The sequence below is a fragment of the Thunnus thynnus genome, chromosome 14 (assembly GCF_963924715.1).
Source record: "Thunnus thynnus chromosome 14, fThuThy2.1, whole genome shotgun sequence".
In the NCBI taxonomy this organism is placed as follows: domain Eukaryota; kingdom Metazoa; phylum Chordata; class Actinopteri; order Scombriformes; family Scombridae; genus Thunnus; species Thunnus thynnus.
Genome location: NC_089530.1, coordinates 14,913,026 through 14,929,106, shown reverse-complemented (window position 1 = coordinate 14,929,106; position 16,081 = coordinate 14,913,026). Strand labels below are relative to the sequence as shown.

General features: G+C 40.5%; 2 protein-coding genes and 1 long non-coding RNA gene across 4 annotated transcripts in view; 1 reads left to right on the top strand and 2 right to left on the bottom strand.

Moving 5' to 3' along the window:
• loxl4 (lysyl oxidase-like 4) overlaps positions 1-9,215 on the bottom strand; it is a 23,208-nt gene extending 13,993 nt beyond the window's left edge. The window contains exons 1-4 of the mRNA XM_067610095.1: positions 9,139-9,215; positions 7,593-7,928; positions 6,346-6,647; positions 6,034-6,248 (exon numbers count right to left, since the gene is read on the bottom strand). Coding sequence (XP_067466196.1) covers positions 6,034-6,248; positions 6,346-6,647; positions 7,593-7,908 — 833 coding nt within the window. The 5' untranslated portion in view covers positions 7,909-7,928; positions 9,139-9,215. The remainder of the gene's footprint in view (positions 1-6,033; positions 6,249-6,345; positions 6,648-7,592; positions 7,929-9,138) is intronic.
• LOC137197032 (uncharacterized) overlaps positions 7,808-16,081 on the top strand; it is a 22,769-nt gene continuing 14,495 nt past the window's right edge. The window contains exons 1-2 of the long non-coding RNA XR_010931342.1: positions 7,808-7,897; positions 10,554-10,682. This is a non-coding gene — a long non-coding RNA (uncharacterized lncRNA). The remainder of the gene's footprint in view (positions 7,898-10,553; positions 10,683-16,081) is intronic.
• Positions 12,177-16,081, bottom strand: part of zgc:123010 (uncharacterized protein LOC641500 homolog) — a 10,766-nt gene continuing 6,861 nt past the window's right edge. Inside the window, exons 11-16 of one of the 2 annotated variants that reach the window (XM_067610092.1) lie at positions 15,880-15,973; positions 15,679-15,712; positions 15,402-15,479; positions 15,106-15,208; positions 14,892-15,013; positions 12,177-14,786 (exon numbers count right to left, since the gene is read on the bottom strand). In XM_067610092.1, coding sequence (XP_067466193.1) covers positions 14,651-14,786; positions 14,892-15,013; positions 15,106-15,208; positions 15,402-15,479; positions 15,679-15,712; positions 15,880-15,973 — 567 coding nt within the window. In that variant the 3' untranslated portion in view covers positions 12,177-14,650. The remainder of the gene's footprint in view (positions 14,787-14,891; positions 15,014-15,105; positions 15,209-15,401; positions 15,480-15,678; positions 15,713-15,879; positions 15,974-16,081) is intronic. The other variant, XM_067610093.1, reaches the window with a different exon arrangement.

Below are 16,081 nucleotides of genomic sequence, written 5' to 3'. Positions count from 1 at the left end.
GTAACATAACAGAGATTTGTACATAACTACAGGATGTAAGAACTATAACAAGATAAACACTAGATATTTTGAACTCTGTCGTTAACCTCCAAAGCCACAAACTAAAAAAAAAATCATGACATTCAACATCAGTGATGTACAACATTTCTGGGAAAACAGGGTTTGACCAAGCACGATATGCAAACAAAAACTCTGGCACGTCCGAGAAATACCAGAATAGAGATTTATGCACCAAGTCGGCTGGCTGACACGGGAGAGCAGTGGAGAGGAAAGCCTTCTGTTCTCTTGGCAGACAAACAGCCAAGCAGACATGCCACACGGACCATGCCAGGGTGTCCTTAAACCATCGCAAAATACACACACCATTGTAAGAATTCACATCAATTACACCAAAACACACGAGATACATATGATACACTTGATATAGCCTGACTGATGTTTTATTGGCCAATATCACCAAATCTTTCCAAGTTTAATTTCCTCTTTGGAGCTGTGCATCAGCATGGCATCACAAGTGTCGGAGGATTAAATGGTTCTTTGTTGTTTTTCCTACTGACAAGGTGAGAAAACTTGACTAAAACATACTCCAATGCTGATTTCAGTGGTATTGCCCTTTAAAGAAACAAACATTTCTGAGTATATTTGTTTGAAAGCACAGGAAAGTAAATGTTTGTATTTCTGACATGAAACTGCAGACTTTCCCGAAAAGCTAAGTCTTAAAAATAAACTGAGGATGTTGAAATCAAGAGACGCATTGTCATTGACGCAGTGTTATATAGATGATTGCGTGAGGTCATGGGCTGCTGACTGTACACTCTCCAAAATGACAAAATAACTTGTTTCCTGATGTTGTAAGCACCAATGGGCCAGAAGAAACCTCCTCGCTCTGTAGTTAAAAATATAAACAATCCCTCATCAAACATATTAGTATTTGGTAAGGAAATATACTTACTAATTAGTTTTAGAAAACGAGCACACTTTCATTTCAGCAATTATTTAGCAAATAGAGGTGTTTCGCAAACTGCAGATGCTATTTTTAAATGAAACTTTTTAAATGGACTTTAGCTAGTCGCTGAGGCCCATTTGAAGTACAAATGCAGCACTGAAAAGCTCAATGTAATTTATGAACATCTGTAAAAGAAATCTCAATTGCTTAAATCGTCTTGCTTACTACCACTAAAGACTATATCAAACATTTCACTTGATGAGGCAGAAAAATCCCATAAAGGCATACATTATAAATCACGTGCATGGCGCTAAATAAAGCCATATGTGATGTCACGAGACACATTGTATAGAATTTAACACTTGTTCTTTACTGTGTCTTGAACTACACTTGTAAAATATCTTCAATGCGTCTACCACATGGCTCTGCAGTAACATATCATCGAGGACAGACACTGAGGAGCATCCACACACGTACAAACACATTTTCCCATGAGGCAAATATGACTTGTTTGTGACCTCACCACAGACCGATAAGCTAACCATTTTCCCTCTTCAGAAACAAACAGGCACTAACAAGCTATAAATGATACCTTCAGGTCTTTCATTTAACTAAATCAAAGCACTGTTTGTTGATGTTTCATTTCTTATCAAGATAGCAAAATGCATACAAAGCACTTTGTTAATATAGAAAAAAATATAATTAACAGTTCAGTGTTTCTCTTGGTTATGAAGAATATAATTGAGTCTATATGACTGCATGTATTTGTAATAAATATCACAAGCAGTATGGGAACATTGGTCCACAGCTGTGTGCTCATGCAGTTAACAAACAGCCACAGTATTAGTTTTCTACCTCCATAGCATTCATCAGCCTGCTTAACCAAACATTGCCTGCTTAACCAGCACTTGTTGTGGAGCCAAGAGAACAGAGGCTAATGATAGGGAATCCCACCCGCCTCTTAAAAAGACAAGTATTACAACACTGTTTGGGTTTCATCACCCTCACACTGCTCACTGGCTTTAAGTCTTACTGTGTTCTGATGTGTTAAAAAATAAAATCACTGGTATGTTTTAATCAGAGATTGGTGAGGATATGTCTCAAAAAGCAATGATACCAAAATCAGGGAGCAAAGATTATAAAAAGAACTAACTTCACATCAACAGCTTATTTGCATTTTTTCCCATTTGTACTACCAGAGGAACAGTCTGAGCTGTTTTTGCCAAAAGTAGACCTTGTTTACTCTAAACTGCGGTGAACAGCACAAAACACAAGTTTTGGGAGCTTGGAGACATAAAATCAGGGTAAAAAGTATAATGTTTTGGTTTAATCTGCTTCTTTAAAAAAAAAAAGTGTAAAATTGAAAACAATGAGCCTTTTATGCCCTATATCAGGTGTACTAAATATGCTAAAGTATATTACTACTAAACCTTGGTTTACAACAGGCTTATTCGGCTCAGCAGTTAGCATTAAGATGCTTGAAAATATGTTCTGCAGTCACATCAAGAAGTTATCTCCATAGTGGACCAAATACTCAGCTACAGAAAAATGAAAAAGAAGGACAAGAGAGGGAATTTTATTTCCTTATAGAGCATAAGTGAAGCCAATCTGAAAAGGATCTTGCAGACCAGAATGAGCTGATTAAATCACTCTGCTTCAACTTGGTTTTGAAAGCCGGCTTCCACAGTCTGTTCCAAACCACAAAAAGAGCCCATGGCATGAATACAGAAATTAAAAGATGGGAAAATAAATTAGAGAGAAGGTCATTTAGGAAGATCAGATAGGAAAACCAAAGTCGGTCACACAAAATGTCACCCAAAGGCCTGAAAATCATACCCTCATCGTTAAAAAAATTTCAGCTAAAACATAATTAAACAGAAAATGCCGGGTTAAGTCCCCAAATCACTACGGTGACAGAGGAAGACAGACAGCTGCTGACACAGCGGCCCTCACTGCAAACTGCAGCTGTAATTGGACATATTTCACACGAGCAAGCGAAAATCTGGCTCATCTGACTGCTGCTCTTGTTCTCTGCCTCCATCTCCTTTTTCTCTCGTTACTCTCTTCCTCCACCTTTGCCAACTCTGTCTTACTCTCTGTCACACACACGGCTATAATTGGGGGTGTTTTTTCACTCTCAGCAGAAACCCCAGAGAGCCTCAGTGCTGACCAACCTGTAATTACAGCATCTCCAGAGTCTCATCCAAGAGACACAGGCGGCCGAGAGACATGCAGGGTCCAGGATTTCTAAGAATGGACTGAGAGACTTGGAGCAAGGTGGAGAAACAGGGTGGAGTGTCACTGGCTAAATTTGGTCTAAATTTGCAATACAATACTAAGCTTTTCTGGCACCCGTTTCAGTGGAAGGTGTTACATAAAAACTGAACACCATATAGTTTCTTGGTGACTCTGCTCACATTTTGTAATTATAATTACAGCGGTAATTTCAGTCAGAGTGCAGTCCTTACAATTACCCATGAATCCAGGCTGAAACAGCATTCCCTGTGCTCTAAGTATTCTTTTGGTTGTTACTGCCTGTCAGATCTGAACATCCCAATACGATAACACAGACAAGGATTCATCCTGACATTAGAAACCAAATACTGTAAAATAACTTGAGTATAACACTGGCATTTAATATTTTGAGACATGTGTACACCTTGAACCAGTCTGAAGTCAAGAACAAATATGCATTTGTGGTGCTAGAAAACAGGTACTGATTTGGACACAAATACATCATCGTGGTTCAGACCAATATAGCGCCTGAGGCTACAGCAAAACACCAGGTCATACCCATGATGGGCAAACCAAGATGTATCAAGTCACAACCGCTTCATGCCAGAGCCTTATAGTTTAAAATATAGAAAATCAACATAATGCTTTCCCACACTTTTCACTGTACATGTAGAAGATATGCTGCATAAACAGTATCATCCACATTGTTGTGGCTTAGGGCAGAGACAAAAAGAGCTTGAGGAGTGCTATTATTTAAGATCCTTTTCTTTAGAGGAGGATTTCAAAACAACACCCTGAGACAGTCGGTGAGCTGCTTCCCTGCAGGCTTCAGTCCAAGCCCTTCAAGCTACAGCAGCACTGTCCTTCTCTGTCATATCTCTCTTCTTGGTGAGCAGTTAAATCTCTTATGTTGCAGCCAAATCTACCCATCTGACTCCTCACTCAACTATTACTTGTGCTCCCGTCTCCCATTCTTGGCATTAAGTGGTGAATCTGTACTGCGATAGAAAATCGAAGAGAGTCATCACACCTGCAATGCGGGGAAGCTGTGCTCTAATAAATGATCCCATACAGATGGTGTACAGAGTCAGGCTAGGTTGTTCAGCGACAGCTCACTCTGAGGACCTTTTATTGCTGTAGATATGATGCCTGATGATGCCCTCCTCCAACAACAGAATCAAGTTATAGCGTCACTGTGTTCCCAATAAAAGAGTTCAGCGGAGATAGCTTTACAGCGGAGATACAAATTCAGTTTGTAAAGTGAATAAAGTCTATAAAACAAATAAGTTACCCCCTCAACAGGAACAAGGTTTCAGCAGCAAGAGGAATCCAGCACCTACAATACAGAGCAGATGTTGCGGTCTGTCGCCAGTTGAGTCACACTAACCCTGGCCAAGAGAGAAAAGGAATAGCTTAACTGTGAATCATCTAGAGCCAACAGCTCTCCAGGAACCAGATCCAACTGGGTCCCCCATTCACTGAGGACAGCGAATGGTCAGACATTATTCATTCTTATAATAGCACAGGAGTAATCCTCTGCTTATGTGTGGTCCTCCCGCGGTTTAAGAGTAGCACCCTTCCAAAAACCACTGTCACAGTTTTCAGCAGGAGAGGAAGTGCAGATTTGTGTCAAAAGGGCAAAAGGAGAAACTTAAACACAATATATTAAATACAATGCGGTGTATGCGCAAGAGTATGCATGTGTACACGCTAGGGTTGGGTATTGAACCTTAACAATGTTTAAACAAAAAAATTACCAAAAGTACACAAAACTGGGATTGAATACTTGGTCAGATTCTTATTCTTGTTAAGTTATTCATAATCAAATACTTCTTGCTGCTTTTTTGTTTGTTTGTGTGTTTTTTGTGTTTGTGTTTTAGTTAGAAATAGTCTTTAATAGCTGCCTCATGTTCAGACTAAATCAAACAGATGACCTTAAGAGGTTTAGCTTATAAATAAAAACATTATTTTTATTATTAAATAAAAACTGTTTCTATGTTCCCTGAAGTAAAGTCTTGAAAGGAGTATTGTTTTGCTACTGATACAGTTTGCTACTGTATCAGCAAATTTCAAATGACAAGCCCTGTTACACACACAAACACACACACACACACACACACACACACACACACACACACACACACACACACACACACACACACACTAACACTGGCAGCATGTCACACACACTGTTGGAGGAAGATGTAAAAGTGAAGAGATGCATGGCTGACTCAAGCCTGCAGAGGCTGTCCTGCCAATAAGACGAGTCGCTTCACAAAGACACTCATCCCGCTCTCCAATAGCTGCCTCAGTTGCACACCATGGTATCAATGGGACAGTTACAGCACAATCAGCGGTGATATTACACCTCGGCACAGGAATCTAAAAGTAAAAGTGGGGCTGTTTGTCTGGGAGCTGCATGCTGAAGATAGCATCGGAAAGAGACGAAGGGAGAGAGTGAGAGAGAGGCAATGAGGTGAGCAGAGGTGATTTACCTAGAGAGAGGTGTAAAGAAAGGGCAGGAGAGAGGGGACAGAGATCCCTTTATCATCATCCTGAGGCTGAGGAGAGGACGGGAGGGGAGGGGGAGAAAAGGGGAACATGGGGAAGAAGTGGCTGGGGGAGGAAGATAAGCTCGACAAAAGGCCTTTATTCAATGCAGCTTTAAACGGGGTGCCACTGTTGTTCTTTTTTTATTTTTGAGGATGTGTTTTTATTCATTTAACAATGGGATGAATGGCATAGTATGTTGCCCTTCTGAACTACAGTGAACAGCCAATCTCATAACTTGAGTTCATGAAGGTCAATTGTGTTGTTCTCAGTGGAGCTTGCAGGAAAAGATTCATACTCACTTGTACGTTTTGACATTATGCTGGACAGCCTCTGGAAAGCCAAGCATCCCGCACACAACTCTGCTGCTGTTGAGACTCCAACCCAAGTCACAGACCTGCCTCCATCTCCCAGCATGCTTCACTTGCACCATACCCTCTGTGACCAGGCTCTTCTTCTTGGTAGCCATGAGGATGGGCCGAAGACGTACCTCCTCGATTTGCACCTTACTGTGACCCTTAGGGGAAGAGAATGTCACATCTGCTGTTATAAAAGAATAGCTCACAAATTCAGCTACCTGTCAGGTGGTGTTTATCAGAAGAATGCTGCTGTACCTGGAAATGGTGATGTCGCTGTAACCTGGGCACCTCATATGGATGTCCATTTCCATAATTGCCGTATCCTGGATGCCTGCGGGTAGCCATGAGGCCTTGCCACTGTTGTGCAGGGCTAACATTGGGCCTGATGGCGTTGGTTTGGCCTCTGCTGTGTGTCTGATCCAGCCTTTGCTGAGGGGTGCACACCACTCCCAGGTCTTCAGAGTGTTTACAGTCATTCACACCCCAGCCATTGTGCTTGCAGTCCTTCAAGGAGTTCTCAGAGCCGTCACAGCGTACATTGTCCATCCATATTGGGCCTTGTGAAAGGATAAACAATTCATTACTACATTCATTGGGATTTTCATTGATTTTTCAATAGACAGACTAGGCATTGCATCTACATGAGGGCCAAATCAGTTCTTAAACACCTAACAGTTGACTTTTACTGGCAGACTGATTTAAGGGTGCACCTTAGCGGTGTGTTTAGCAGTAGATACACAGTATTTTACAAGGCAGGGTACAGTAGATCCTGCTCCTTGAATCCACTCAACCTTCTCTTTAATTTGGATTTAAAAGCAGCAGTAAAGAATGTTTATGAACCACAGCGAGTGTTGCACAACTCTGGCAAGCTTATGCTGTCATTATTCTAAAACAAATGCCCCTTTTCAGCCCATATATTTGCTCTGCCAGCCTGCCGGGCGACCTTAACGAGATGTAGGCTCCAATCCCAAAACAAGTTATCTTTGTCACTTCATGATGCTAGTTATTTTGGATGTCTTAATTGGTGGTCTGTTCATGAAGTTATGCACTTAGTGTGTTGCTGGGAAAGGACAGTGTAGCATGAAGTCTTGGAAAAGACAGGTTTGTATAAACTGGTCAGATATGGCTGCCTATCATAGGGATATTAAATCTAATAAACTGACTATGTGAGTCTAATGGACCTTTTTCAGGACAGATATTTCTTGTAATAGCATGAAAAGCGCAGGTGTAGCTAACAAATACTATAGAATAGGCTATCTGTAAGCCTTGCACAGTGGTGGGACCCTGAAACTAGTAAACTAAATGGAGTGCAGCCCTTGTTAAACTTGTGGTTTTCCTGCTACCACATGTCAAAATGTCTGCAGTGAAAACCTATCATTTTGTTAACACTCACATTCAGCCAGTTTGGCTTTGGCCTACCAGTGTCATTTGACCTTCCTCAGTACAGTTTCTGACTACCAGAAAAGTGGCTGAATTGAATTTGGCACCGAAAGTAGTCTCACCCGTTCCTTCTCCATACTTGGCGCTGTGCGCCCACGTTATACCACCCTGGAAACCCAGCTCTCGACACACCACGTTGGCGAGTTTGATGTCCACTTCATCATCACAGACAGTCCCCCAGGTGTTGTTGTGCAGGACCTCCACGCGCCCCTCGTTCGGCTCTCGTGCAAAGTTGCCCGCCAGACGCACCTTGGCGGCCGGTGCGCGAGCCGCCCTGCGCTGAGAAGACGTCGTCCGCCGAGGTTCAGCACGAGCGGGACAGGAGAGAGACAGCAGCAGCAGCAGGAGGCAGCAGCTCAAGCAGAAGGTGCGGGTCATCGTGACAGAGAGGAGGGGGTCTGAAGGGAAAGGTTGAAAAACTGTTTGATTTAATTTGTACCACTTTTATTAAATCAACCCGTGTTCTAATTGTTTTAATTCATTTCGTGTTCAATTGACAAGTGAAGTCTTTAACTGGCTTGTCAATTAGGTATTCAGTTAAAAATTCAGTTAAACTACAGGCTCATTTGCCTGTGATGGGAAACATCTATCAATTTTAGATTCATCCTGAGACAAACCACTGCGCATTAAGACTGAGTAATTCTCTTCAAGTTAAGGAGCCAGCCCGCAGGGAGAGAGAGGCCTGGATATTTAACAGACCAACGGTGACATCGTCTGGACAAAATAGTTCAGATTGTCAACTCACTGACAGCCACCAGCATCCTCACTCTTATCAAAGATGACTGATGTGCTGATACAGTGGCAGTTTATCTGTTAACAGTCAGAGATAAAGCATGACCGCTTTTCTACACCCACATTTGATTTCAGCCAATGCAGTAATCTTGCAGTGATGCAAGAGAATGCATAAAATGAACGCTCTTCACTCATGTCAAACATAGGCATATAATTAGAGATGCAGCAGTGCACTTTTGTATTGCAATTCACGTGAACAAACACCCCCCAAGGCTAACAAACCAGACAGAAACACAAGGCAGGTTCTAACTGGAAGTTAACAAGAACCAAACAAGAACGCAGTGGTGGAGACAGACACTGACTGAAATATTAAATTACCGCAGGCCACAGCACAACGCTGGCCGCAAAATGCACAAAATCTTAGTAGTATGATGAAATTATAAAGGAACAAACCAACGACAAGCAAAGAGACTATTCAGACTGAACCTCAGTAAATCATATTGAGAAAAACAGAGCCCAACTCATATATCATACAAAGCCATATGTATTTGTTGTTACAGTGTAATCCAGACACTACACTAACCAGTTTGAAATAAATTAAAAATTATTTAAAAATTATTTATTCATTATTTAAAATATTTCCTCTAAATGTTTAAATATTGGCAATATTATTTCTAATTGACTTTTTTCAAGTTAGAGAAAAGATTAACCGATCCATCTCAGCCCTTGAAACACCTGTTACACTTGTACATAGCTGCATCTATTAAAATAATATAATAAGAACAATATTAACTAAGCATTTTAGAAAAGATAGAACAAAATCTTTTATCAAGAAAAAAAATGTAAAAGGAGAAGTTAGGGTGAAAGTTCACTCACCTGGCAGGCAGCAAATGCTTGCAGTCGTGGACGTCACTGACTAGGAGAGAGTGACTGAGTGAAGGAGTGTGTCTACTAAATGTTCTCCCTAGTCAATCCTCCCTTCTTCCCTCCTTCTCCCTATATCCCTCCCTACCTCCCTCCCTCCTGCTGTGCTCTCTTTCCCTTTAGGTCTCTTTCTCTCATATATGACTAAGAATTGACTAATTAAAATAGTAAAATGTAAAGCTGGTTTATTAGATTGCAATCTAATTGTCACGATAATGATCCAACAATGTTCAAAATCTAAAAATATCTATAAGCAGTGGGTTTCCTCTGCCACTTATCATTTTGACTGAGCCTGTGTTTCTGTCTGTGCTGACATGTGTATGATTGTGGGTGAATACTTTTAAACAGGGCTGAATGAGCTCTTTGATAAAACATGGGATTATTGTTTGTCACAGAGAAATTAATCAGACGGTCAATCTGGTGTCAGATATTTAACAAATAAGTCTATGGCAATACTAGACTGACCAGTTTCAGCAAAAAAAATTGAGTTCGTACATTACAAAACTCATTTGCATTATTATATCATGTGATTGGACGTCTTACCAACTCTCCTCTCTGGTTGGCTGATCATGCTTTACACAACTGTACACTCAGAGCATTGCACAACAGTAGGGGCAACGTGTGTAAATGTAACCAACAGGAAGGTCTTGGTTCCAGAATAGTTTCAAACATCAAGTTCCAAGTGTCTTAAAGAAGCTCCTTATACCACAGGGTAGATATTTCCTTGTTGAGATGGCCGCAAACCACCAACACTAAAATAGGCCCAGCCTCACCGTAGCCATGGTGAACGTGACTGATGAGAATATACCATACCACCCCTGCACAGGAGTATGTTACTACCTTCAAACCTATCATCATTGTATAGAAAGTATAAAGAATTTGACTCATCGGTAGATCCAGATAAAAAATGAAGGAAAAGTCCTGTTTATGGCTTTCTAGCAAAGGTCACCTCAGTGCTCGGTCCTGATCCGATTTAGGATTCATCCAAATGACTACTAAGGTCTTTCTACATGTTTGAAAGATGTTTATTTTTTGAGTAATTTTGGGAGGATTTGAGACTAAATTAGCTACATGGAAAAGTTTGGCCTCAGGGTGTTGTGTTGATAAACTGTATTTTCAGTTTTCAAGTGAAACCTCAGTGGGCACCTTTTTTGAGGCAGCAAGGTTTATTCATAGACGTGAAAAATTACAATCATGACAGGGGAGGTTCGAACTGCAACATCAACCACAACCGTAAAAACACTTACTCATATGCAGATTACCAAACAGGGTGAAAAAAAAAATCATACGTTACATACAGTATGTGTCTATTTGCGTGCACACGTGTAAAACTTTGAAGCTGTAATTGAGATGTTTGTGTGTGCCAGTGATGGTGTGACTGGGTGGCAGGATAGTGGTCCCTCCCTGACTGGTAAACCCGAACAGGAAGAGCAGACCCCCTATTAGCGGGCCAAATCAGAGGATATCCGAGGCCGACAGGGAGAGGAAAGAGAGAGGTAAGAAAAAACAGCAAAAGTAAAATGGGGGGTGCTAAGGGTAAAAATATACCTATTAGTTCTGTGTGTGACATCACTCCATTGTAACTGATGCTGCACTGTTGCACATCAGACTAATTAAACTAGACTAGACAGGTGTTCCTGCCTGTGAGCCAATACTTAACAGCTCAGTGGGTGTGTGTGCTAGTGAGAGTGTGTCTCAGGGCTCTCTCAGGGTTCACAGGACTGAGTCTCCGAGCGAAGCAGCTCTCTGTGGCAGAGCACTCTTTCTCTCCACCTCTCTAATTAGGCTGACTGAGCCGGCTCTGCCCTTACCCACAATCTGTGGAGGCATGAAATAAATACTTGCTCTCCAACAATAAACAAGTGCCTTTTCAAACGACAGCACCTCCTTATGCTCACCCCCACTGCCTTCTCTCCGGGCTTTCATAATGCTTTAACTTTCATACAGGCTATAGGAGTATGTAAGCACATACTGTATAGAGGTTATGCTGTACGGGCAGCAAAGACCTTTCCGAGTGAGAGGTTGACTTCATTAGATATAGTATCAAAGGCTATCGTTGGCTTACACCCAAGGTGGGCTAAAATCTGACTATCAGGTAAAAATCATATAAAACAGGGTTAAAATTTAGATTGTTAGCAGTGAACACCTTCCCACACTCATTTGAATCTGATATATAATGATAGAAATTCCTTAGCAGATATTCATGCACCCTAAAATCAATAACTTCGAAGGATATACATCCAATTTTATTTTGGGAATTTTAAAAAGTATTGCGAGAGGCTGAGATGTATGTTCCCCCCCCTCACACACACACACACACACACAGCCAGTGGAAGCATTGGTTTATTTTTTCAAACTTTGGAGGGCTTTACTGTTTTCACATGCCGAGTCGAAGTACTCCTTGTGATGAACTTCATGTGTAACGAGTGCCCTGTTAATTTTGCAGTATCTATTTGCATGGATTGATATGTGTGTGTTCACAGGTGAAATCAGGCCTCTATTCCCCTTTTAAATGCCATTTCTGGCATAATGCGTGTTTTTCTCACACACGCTCAGTACTGTTAATCTTGTCTTTATTTCCCACTGATCTGGATGGTTACAGATTCCCTACATCATCTTTCATGCTGGCCACACAAGTGTATCCTACTAGTGATGACAGGGTTACCATATGTCCACCACACCAGGCTGGTCTGCTTTGATTTAAGTCTTTTGGGTTATAAGCATCAGGAATTACTTAAAGTATCATCTTGCATCCAGGAGATCAAAAAATACAGGATTAAATATGCATAGTATAGGCTGGTTGAGTTAGTGATATGTTTCAATGCCAGCTTTGCATGTACAACACTGCCACCTTGTGGAAGGCAGGAAAACCACACACACAACAGCCAGAAACTTTTTTTTTTTTTTTTTTACAAGTTATCAGCATTAAAACTGCATACCAAATATCCCCCGCCCCAGTTCTTGACATTACTCACATAGAGACTGAGAAATAGGTGGTTCAAATACATTTATTAAATATAAAAGACTCTTTTGCAGTGCAGTATGATAATACAAAATATTTGGAAGATTAACAAGATTGCAGTGCTCAGGTTATTAATGTATACAACATAATTAAAAATGCATTTTCCTGAAATAGCAGTTTGAATAGGGGTAAGAAAATTAAAAACACAGCAAATTACTAACAAACCCAGGGAAACCTCTTGTCCAATGTGGAAATATGTATTAGATTAAATTAAAAGATGCTATGGTAACAACCCATGAATTCCATTGATGACTACAAAATTAAATGCAATGTGTGACCACAGCAGTTAACAGCACCAATTACATAAAGGAACAAGCAAGTTTGTTCAACAAGTGCAGTCTTGAAGTTTGGTGTCTAATTCCTTTCTCACAAGTTTAAGCCACAAGACAGAAAGTAATACATGAAAAGCAGAAGTAAGGTGTGAGACAGTGTTCACACCAATTACTACAAATAGCAAACACTTTCTTGCCTTCTACGGCCAGACATAAACTGGGGAAAACTGTATTTGTAGAAAATACATTTCTTTAACCTACCCTAAAGTGAGAAGAGAAGGCGGCCAGTAAATTAAAAAGCAGAATTCAGCTCCCAAGGTTTGTTTTTTTTTGTAAAAAAAATGTTGAAAAAAATCATAGGTATAAATAGGAAAATAAATACTGTCACTATGCTGAGCATAGTACACTAATGAATGTAGTGTAGACTTAAACCAGATGTCATTACTGTAATTCTTGTCTAGTGGATGATACATACCCATGCCAATGAGTTTTAATACATGTCTAGTGTTGTAACTCATGAAATAACAAGGCTGTTTTTACTTCAGAGCCATCAGATGAAGCATTCTTTGGTTCACTGAAATACTGAAATGGAGGCCCTAGGGTCAAAAACACTGCTTTTCAAGAGTTCTGTAAGAGCATCACCTTACACACGTGACTTTGTGTGTGCGCACATGACTGAGCATGATTTTTTTGTAAGGCACTGTCTTGTAGTTTGAATTAGTTTATCAATGTGACCGGCATGTCGGTCATAGACAACAACAACCTATAACCTCGGGCAGACTTGCATTTGCCATACGTGGTAGGTGTGAATGTCTAAAACAGAACAGACAATCAAGTCGCTACATTTCTTTTGCATAGACAGAAAGCACTGTGATGTTTACTATGCAAATGTACCAAGAAATTACATGGACTATTATTCTAAAGCTATGATAAAAACTTATGAAGGCCATTCATTTGCATTGGGTGCACAGATATATGCCTCAGCTCATCTACAGGCCACAAAACAGGGAATGAAGACTGAAGAACTTGATAAACCTGACACATCATGCAATCCAATAAAACAAAGCCAAAATCTATGGCCTTAAATTTACCATAGAGTTAAAACAATACCTCTCTGACACAGTCCCGACAAAACCTGAACACTACAGCCTTCATAAAGGTAGTATTTATTCTACTGGATTGCATGATATCGTCAGGTGTTTCTATTATTTCTTCTACATCCCACAAGCTTTTTAACAAAAGGGCAGCCAATAAGTAAATAATGTGAAATATGGACCTAATCCAACATAATCAAACATACAATTTTTCCATCCTTCAAGTCCAATTTGTGGCACATACATCCACTTATTCATGTATAATCATCTAAACTGTAAAAGGCTACATAGCACAGTCCAAAGGCTCCTCACTGGGCCTCTGTAGCTTATTGGCTAAAAGAGAAAAAACATATCTAGGTAGGGGAAGTACTAAAATGTCAAATGTCAAAATAATCTGTTGGTAAGTCTTTGGTCTGGTGGAAAATCTACTATTTTTGGCACAGAAACAGAGACTATGAATGGAAACATCAGTCTAAACCATAGACTGATGCGAGAAGTGGTGGATGCACAAACTACAAGTGAAAGTATCGGCCAAGTTACTGTACATTATAAACAGGGAGAAACACTGCTGTATATTGGCATTTCTAAAGGATTAGAGTCCTTTATCATTTCATCACCGCTGTACAGAACGGAGGCAATCTTTTTTTTTTTTCCTTTTTTTTTTTTAGTATATTCAACAATTCAACTTCCTCTTTCTGTAGTAGGCCTGTGACGTTATGTTGTATCCCTTACAGCGGGGATAGATCACCATATGCCAAGAGCGGCTGCGAATATGAAGGTTTTCATTCCAAACAAAAACTACACCGGGTGTTTTCTTTGCTCCAATCTGCTAAATGGTGAACTGATAATCAATATCATCCAGTATTGTGAAAACCATCACACTCCCAGTCCTTTGTGGCACATGTTTGACTATCCCTGCTTTAGAGCCTTAGAGTGCTGGCTCTGATCCTTTGAATATTCTGGTCCATTTTGCCATAGTGAGTATTTTTAGCCCAGAGAACCTGGTCCATTTAGTACCGGTTCCTTCCGCTCTCTGTGCATCCTAGTTTCCTGCACACTACTGAAGCAAACTGAGTTTAAGGCTGCCAGGGTTTCCTGTCCTTGCCTTTCTGTTCAGGAATGTGTTTGTAGCGACACTTGTCCCCAAAATGGCAGCCGGTGGTTCTCCAGAAGTAACACTCATCTCCGTTCACTGGGCCACGCCTTCGAGGTCTGAGCACAGAGAAGGATGACATAAATTAAAAGACAAAGACACAGCAGAAGCTGTGATTTCAGTGAACTGGACAGTCTATACAGTGAGGCAGGAGTGCTTCTTACCCAGCAGCTGCTCCTGCCTGCTGTGTGACAGGAAGACAGGTTTTAAGTGGGAAAGGGATGACCCTCTGAGTGCGACGGTCAGGATAGCGCACCACTAAACGTGTGTTCTCAATGCAATAACCCTGTAGGGGGGGGAAGCATATTTGCAACCATGAGTCCAGAATACTGTTATTTAAAACAGCTTTGACAAAGAGGGGAACCAACAAGTACTCACATTTAGTTTCTCCATTGCACGAGCTGCCATGTTTGCATTCTTGAAATTGACAAAGGCACAGAATCTCTCATGCAGCACACGGATACTCTCTATCTCACCATACCTACAATGCAAAGTCAACAACTTAACAGACAAGTCAACAACCATCTTGGTTAAATATTAATGTCCATGTTTTTGTGCAAGTGTTTAAAATGTCAGTCCAGTTATTGAATTAGGAACAAGAACATTGTGCTTATATGGACTGATTTCAACTCATAAATTTGTAGATCAAATATTTGGCTGGACTAGGGTCATACATTTTAAAAAGGTCCCATAGGTGTTTCTCAGTTAGCTCAGTTGTCACATTTCCCACCCAGAGAGATGGGCAAGGGCTTCTGAAGGAAAGACAGAGAAAAAACATGACTGAAAGCAATAAAAACACAGTTCAGATATATCATTTGTTCATATTTCTCTGAAGAACACTAAAGACAACCTGTAAAGATAAATATGTAAACTCAGATGAAAAAAAAAACATTTTAACCACCACCCCTTCTGGACCCCAAGCTTTGATAAGACAAACAAATAGTGACCTACCCTGGCTGCACAACTGACTGATCTTGGCTCCCAGCTGCAAAACAAAAAAATCTTCAATAACTGAATATATAGAATAAAATCTTCCAAGCTGAATGATTTTAACATATGGCATATTCTCTATATCATTGCTTTCCACTGTCACAAAAGAGAAAATGAAGGCCCTTGTAAAATATAATATTGAATATCTGCATGTGATCTTACCCCTGGCAGCATCTGAACAAGATGCCAAAACAGCCTGCACAGTTGAGAATTTCTCCAGCAAAAGGACACTTTGCACTTCATCAAAACCAAGCTCCTGATGAAAGGGGGCAGAGAAAAAAAAAATATAAAACACAAATATAACAACATACAGTCAAAGGAATTAAGCTATAAGAGTCAAGAGTCAAGAACAGACAGTTGAGGT